This window comes from Cynara cardunculus (assembly GCF_001531365.2).
Source record: "Cynara cardunculus var. scolymus isolate 2C chromosome LG 2, CcrdV1, whole genome shotgun sequence".
Taxonomy (NCBI): Eukaryota; Viridiplantae; Streptophyta; class Magnoliopsida; order Asterales; family Asteraceae; genus Cynara; species Cynara cardunculus.
The window spans coordinates 1,026,041-1,033,580 of record NC_037529.1 but is presented as its reverse complement, the minus strand read 5'-3'; the positions used below and the strand labels follow the sequence as shown (position 1 = coordinate 1,033,580).

Here is a 7,540-nt window from a genome sequence, read left to right as displayed (position 1 = left end):
GGACTTGATATCTTATCATCTCGTATGTTTTAAAATCGTGAGTCCAAATGTATAAGCAAAGTAAATAATATTTGGTATGGTTGTTTTGGACGCCGGACTCTCAAAGGATTATCTTATAAGGAACTTGATACCTTATCTATCAGTGAACAAATCGGAGACTAGTTGAGATTGTTGGTATTGAGCTTTTTGTTAATATTAAAAATGATTTTAAGTTTTTGTATATGCAACTTGAATGTAGTATCCAGAAGCTTCTTTAGTTCTTGAACTCAAACCGTGGGCGTATACCATTAAAAGGGAACTTTCCCAAAGGAGAAAGACCAGCAACTGATCTAAGATTTTCTGGCAAACTGTCATTTTTCTTTCATCAATTTCCTTTCTGTCTTCTACGTCTACCTGAACGGATCTTCAAACCCCCAAATCTTCCTTAGATTTCCCCCTTTTGTTTTCATGCGGTCCAAATGTTTGACCTTTTGTCTCAACGAATTTTCTTGATTCTTTCTGGGTTTACTGCAAAATTTCATGAACCGATTTGATAATCATAAAAACGATTAAGAACTTTTCTGGTGAATGATACTGATTTGATTTGGGTTTTTGGGTTTTGTGGTTTACTGTAAAATTCGATGAGTCCATTTGATGAGATTTGATTGAAAAGATTGTGATTCTATAGAGAAGTTTGTTTAATTTAAGAGGATTTGACCATGAATCATTTCTATCCAGTTGTTAAGGAAGAATACCCTTCAGCTGTATCCAGTGCTGATCAGCCTGTGATGGCAGACATGCCACAGCCAATGGAGGGTTTACATGATGCTGGACCTCCACCTTTCTTGACAAAAATATATGAAATGGTGGATGATCAAAGTATGGATCACATTGTTTCTTGGAGTAGAGAAGGTCAAAGCTTTGTTGTTTGGGATCCACATGCTTTTTCTACTAATCTCCTCCCACGATACTTCAAGCACAACAATTTCTCTAGCTTTGTGAGGCAGCTCAATACTTATGTAAGTCTCTTATCTTTCAATTAATTGTTAGTTGAATTTAGTTCATGGGGTTTTCTTGAATTTGATGATGCTAGCTACCCACTATGATATAGGTGAAAGTATATAAGTTTTTGGAGTTCTCTTGAATTGAATTTAGGCCTCCAAGAACATATTAGAGATTTCCCATTTGAGTCAGGATTCAGTAAATGTCGAACAGTTTGTGTTTTTGGTCTTCTTTCCTCAAGTTCCCCCTTTCTAAAGCTGCTTGTTGGTTAAAAGTTACCGATTTTCTGTTGTCTACACTGTTAGAGTCCCATATCAGTAGACTGGACCAGGACGGGCTCACTGTGGTGCATATTACTCTTAAAAGAATTTAGGGTCATGAAAGTGTCACAGTTTATACCTTGAAACTACAACAATATCACAAGTTTCTCTTGACATAGTTGGTTTGCTAGTCTTTTCTCCCCTTCCAGGTGTCCGTCCGAATCTCATTTGTATCGTTTTCTTGGTTTTTAGCTTTTTATTTCAGGTTTATTATGTTTCTGAAATTTTTTTGGGATAAAAGACTCGAATACAAGACTTTATATACAAAAAGGAAGGAACTAACCAAAAGACCAATGATGATTTTGTACATAGCTTCGTTTTCTTATAGTGATATGGTGCCACCACTTGAAAAAAATTCTTAGGTCCGTCTTTGGACCAATCATTTCTTCCCTATATACGTTGGAACCTCCATTCTCTTTCTTAAAGGCTCGTTTTAGAGAGTGTTTTAATGGGGTTCCATATATTCTCACATACATGGTCGAAAAATAAAGTATGATCCAAGTTGTTAAGAGTTCTAGCATATCTTTAGAGGAGGAATAATCGAAGTAACATTGGTTTATCTCATTTAGCAAGTAGATTTATGATCCTTAATGCGGTTGAAACTTGTTAGTTTCAGAACTTTGTTTTTTGAATTCAGGGTTTTAGAAAGATCGATCCGGATTTATGGGAATTTGCAAATGAAGGGTTTTTGAGGGGCCAAAGGCACATGTTGAAGAACATTAAACGCCGAAAAACTCCTCCTCAGGCTCTGGTGCCACAACAAGCCACAGCTCCATGCAGGGATCATGGAAAACTACGAATAGACAATGAAGTCAAACGTTTGAAACGTGACAAACAGATTCTTATGATGGAATTAGTGAGGCTTAGACAACAGCAGCAAAATACGAGGTCCCACCTTCAAGCGATGGAGCTGAGACTACAAGGAACCGAGAAAAAGCAGCAAAAAATGATGGGGTTTTTAGCAAAAGCAATGCAAAATCCCGACTTTGTCCAGAAATTGGTCCGGCATGGTAAAAGAAAGGATCTTGAAGAAACCATCATCAAGAAAAGAAGACGCCCGATTGACCATGGTGAAGGGTCAAAGCTTATTAAAGCTGAACCTGAAGAATCTGAAATGTCTGAACTAGATGCACTTGCTTTAGAAATGCAAGGATTTGGTAGAGCCAAAAGAAATCAAGAGGAAACAGAAACACCAAATGATCTTGATGGATTTGAGGGTGGAGACAGAGAACTTGATGAAGAATTCTGGGAAGAGTTGTTCAATGAAGAATTTGGGATAACGGGAAACGAAGGCTAATAAAGTTGAAGATGCGAATTCTTCCATTTGCTAATGATTCATAATGCATCAATCATCACCTTCTTGATCTTCCACTGTTATTAAAAACTTCTATTCTTGATCTTTGTAGTTAGGTACATGAACGGATGATGATGATGATGATGAAGATATGAAGATCTTGGACAAATTCATGCTGATTACTAGTTCTGATGTTGGTTGGTTGACTTCTATCTGATTTTGTATAGAAAATCTATGCATTTTATCACTTGGGTCTTCATCTTAATTATTTTCTTGCCAATTTACAGGATACAGATTCATGAAAAGCACAAATAATGAATCCCTCAAAGAAATCCAACTTCTTTTCAGTTCTCCCATCTTCTAAATTGCTTTCTTTTCCCAGTTAAAATTTCAGTTCTGTAGATCTGATCCCTTCATATGACTCTTTATCTTGATCATTCAGATCGGAAGCATTTTCTTGGCCAGAATTCAAGTGCTTGTTTCTGAGATAACTCAAGGTTATCGTTGTTCTTTCTTGCATTCCCAACATTACTAGCCATGAGCATTCATTGATTCATTATGAAGATACCCATTGATCCATTATGAATAAGTTATGATTGTTCTTTCTTGCATTCCCATCATTACTAGCCATGAGCATTCATTGATTCATTATGAAGATACCCATGGATTCATTATGAATAAATTATATATATGCTGCCCTTAATGAAATTCATTCTTTGCAACATTATTAATGTAGATTGAAGATATGAAGATTCTTTGGCTGCAATTTGGAAGTCAGCTAACCTTAGGACTCTTGATGGCTACTTAATGGTATACTTAATTGGGTTTGTTAATTGATATGTTAATTAGTGATTAACTGATAAATGATGTATATAGAACCCATACAGTTAATAATGCCTTTGGATCGCCCTAATTCTAAATAAGTAGAGCCTATTAGAAGATGTGATACAAGACTTAGGGCCTGTTTAGTTGGTTTTCCATCAAGTCTTATGTGGATAAAGTTGTCAGTGTGGATTAATTTGTATGTAAATATTGGGAAGGTTTTTGTTTGAGAGGTTTTTTCATAGATGGAAGGGGCGTATAGTTTTGTTAGGAGGGGCATGTTTGAAAAAAAAAACGTGACTTTCTGCATAAAGCTTCCCCTAACAGCTTACTGAATAAACCACCTTTTTTATTATAGTCAGACTGTCATATTTAACCGACCGAATAAGTTGCGAGTCCCATTAAGCTCATTAAGCTGCTAACAAACGGGCCCTTAGCCAACTTATTGTGCAAGATATATATATATATATATATATATATATATATATATATCAACTTTAATCAGGATTGACCATAGCTCAAATCCAAAAAAAGGAGGGACTTAAAACTTGCTATATATGAGATATTTGTCGAGCTTATTGAAACAGTCATGTTTCGTTTGCTATAAGCTAGTGTTTCACTAAATTTCTGGGGTTTTTTCCTTCCAATTTTGCCCTTATATTTACCTAATTACATTTTTGACACATCATTTTAAGTTACTTGACATTGTCATCTTAGCTTGTCAGCTAGTTTTTTATCAAACATGACTAGTTTAGTAACTAGCTTATCAACTAGTTTTTATCAAACATTATTTAGCTTATTAGCCAATAGCTAACTTAACAGCTAACAACTAGTTTATAAGCCAATAGCTAACTTATTTATTAGGCAGTTTGTCAAACATAGCCTATATGGTTGCATCAATCATGGATTTCTGAACCATTTTGATTCGGTCTTCCATTGCAGTGAATGACCTGAAGTCATCACAAGTTATCGTAGGTGAACCTCCACCAAATTTTACGGTTTTATGATATATGACAGGAAGGAAGTTGGTTGAAATGACTCACTTTCATGTGGTTCAATGCCTGTGAGAGTTTAAAGTTGCCTTGGAAAATTGACTTTATGCAATTAATGTGATGGTCTTTCAATACATGTAAAGTTGCACCTTGACAACTCATTGTGTGTGTGATTTTGTGACTTTACTACACACATTTTAACTTCATAATTTTCACATATTTCAGTCTTTATTAATATTTTAGTTATTATTGATGTGTTCAGTATGCAGTATAGAACAAAATAAAAACTTGTTGTATCATGTTTAATGCGACAATTAGATTGAGATAAGATATAACTGAGTGGGTATATGGAGATGTAACAAGATTGGTAAATTACAAAACTACCCATGTTAAATTGAAAACTTGAGACCTCCCAATATTCTTTCACTTGCTTACCTCGTTTTTGTCAGTTCAGTGTTGTTTGTGTACCAATAGCACCCTATGAAATTGAAGTGGGTCCGGTCCTTGGTTCTATTATGAGGCTTTGGTCTTTCTTTTCTGTTGGCTTGGTTTTGCGTGTTGCAGATCTGCTTGTTTTGCTCTTAGTTTTTGTAATATTACTGCTTGTCTATTATACACAATCGATGATGATATTATTTTTGGATTTTGTTCATAAATTTTGGTTAATTCTAACAAAAACCTTCCTTTTATATAACATTTTTCAAATTAAAATTTATAGATTTTGGTTTATAATTTTTTAGATTTTAAATTTGTCAGTTTGTGTTTGAAAACCAGATGATCGACCATTTTCTCTAAAGAAAGTGACAGAAACCGAACCAACAACATCATCAAGTTGACAAGCTCAATGCAATTCAATAGAGTTTATGCCATTTTTTGTTCATCATCAGTGTCGTTTGAATTTTGTTTTTAAATGAGCAATATGTTTTTATTTTTTGAAAAAGACGTCATGTTTGGTTCGATTATAAAAAAACCAATACCCTTAGTGGCGATTGGAACTTTGTGTTCGTCATGCCCAGACTGATAAACTATTCATATCAATGGGTGTTTGGAAATGAATTAATACAATTGCAAGGCGTGACAATTTCTTTATGATGCTCGGTTTTGCTAGTTGCTTGGTTGATCTGATTTTAATTGAGCAAAGGTTAATTACCTCGATTGATCCCACCCTGTAGGAATTATATATGAAAAGACATTTCAAAGCTGACTCATAGAATCTAACAGAAGCCAGAGGGGTTCAAACTCTTCTCCTACATAATTCAATTTGAACCTGTTATCTATCCGAGTAAAGTCACTATGTCACTTTACCAACTAATCTACACATACGAAGGTTTGTGTCTTGCATTAAATATGTATCAATAATTGATCCAAAAAGTAATATGTTTAATAGTAAGAATATTGAGAAATTAGGGCATAGTTAAAATCAAAGCCTAGTAAACACCATCAATTTACCTAGAAAATAACTACAATAATTATATATATATATATATATATACACACAATATATATATATATATATACACACACAAATAATTGGTGTATTAGATTGTGAGCAAAAAGGTTTGATCGTTATCAATGGCCAAACTTGAAACAAGTTTCTTCTTCTTCCTTGTTCTTTTCCCCATCACCATTATAAATCTTTCATATGTAAGCAATCTTTTTTTCTGTAATTTATTGCGTAACATTTAGATACTAGACTCGAAATTGAGATCTGTAAGTCATTATGCAAAAATCTAATCGATTAAATAAGTCGAGCAAACAGTTAGGGTGTGTGTGTGTATATATATATATATGTATATTGTATAATGTTATTGTTGAGTGTTTCTTGATTCTTGTACTGAGATTTACGAACCTTAAAAATTAGGTGTGCATATATATATATAGTTATTGTTGAGTGTTTCTTGATTCTTGTACTGAGATATCAGACTCGAAATTGAGATCTGTAATTCATTATGCAAAAGTCTAATTGATTAAATAAGTCGAGCAAACAATAGGATATATATATATATATATATATATAATATTGTATAATGTTGTTGTTGAGTGTTTCTTGATTCTTGTACTGAGATTCAAGAATCTTAAAAATTAGGTGTACGTATATGATATATATATATATATATATATATATATATATATTGTATAATGTTATTGTTGAGTGTTTCTTGATTCTTGTACTGAGATTCAAGAATCTTAAAAATTAGGTGTACGTATATGATATATATATATATATATATATATATATTGTATATGTTATTATTGAGTGTTTCTTGATTCTTGTACCGAGATTCAAGAATCTCAAGAATTGGGTGTATGTATTTGATAAATCATTTGTGGCCCACCGCTACACTTTCTAATTAGGCTTCTTTTGACTCAATGGATCTAGAAAAAACATATTTTTTGTAACTGTTCTATTGACGTATTCACGATGATTTAAGGGATGACTCTCAAATACCAAATTCAAATTTGTGATTTCTGGACAATTTTGAACGATATGTAATCACTATAATATGTTTGATTAGACCTATGCATTTATTCAACCCGAAGCCTTTACGACTTATTTTTCGTAAAATAAAAACTTTCCCTTTTTTTTTCTCGACAAACATTTTTATGCTAATAATTATATATTTACTTCATCTCTTGTTTTTTGATTAGGCGGGAGGAGAAGGATCACTAACGGCAGCTCGTAAGTATCTATTCTCAACGTAAAGGAAAACTCGTTGTGTATTGGTTCTAATAGATGTGAATTTTACAGAATGCCCAGATGCATGTGGAGTTCGCTGTCATAAAACACATCATCGTGGAAACTGTTTGGATGCTTGTAACAGTTGCTGCAAAGCATGCTTATGTGTTCCTTCAGGGTTTGTTGGACACAAAGATGAATGCCCTTGCTATCGGGATAGGAAAACACATGATGGTAAACCTAAATGCCCTTAGGGTCATTTACCTAAATGCTCTTAGGGTCATTTATGTTTACCTACAAAGTTAAATCTACTTTTTCCTTTAAAATCAACAGCTCTCGTCTGAATAGACGATATGCAAAGGCAGATGTAATGAGCAAATCCATAGTTGTACTCGTATTGTTTATGGCACTATTAACAATATCATGTATATTTATATGTGGCTACACAACATAC

At 33.5% G+C, this 7,540-nt stretch overlaps 1 protein-coding gene across 2 annotated transcripts; it reads left to right on the top strand.

Moving 5' to 3' along the window:
• Positions 1 to 325: 325 nt before the first annotated feature.
• LOC112507165 (heat stress transcription factor A-7a-like) lies at positions 326 to 3,499 on the top strand. 2 transcript variants are annotated; one of them, XM_025111611.1, is made up of 4 exons: positions 326 to 998; positions 1,939 to 2,792; positions 2,883 to 3,092; positions 3,332 to 3,499. In XM_025111611.1, the coding sequence occupies exons 1-2, from the start codon at positions 699 to 701 to the stop codon at positions 2,596 to 2,598; spliced, it is 960 nt and encodes a 319-aa protein (XP_024967379.1). In that variant the 5' UTR covers positions 326 to 698; the 3' UTR covers positions 2,599 to 2,792; positions 2,883 to 3,092; positions 3,332 to 3,499. The 2 variants fall into 2 exon arrangements, with proteins under 2 accessions (XP_024967379.1, XP_024967378.1); XM_025111610.1 differs by having other exon boundaries at positions 1,939 to 3,092.
• The last annotated feature ends 4,041 nt before the right edge of the window (positions 3,500 to 7,540 follow it).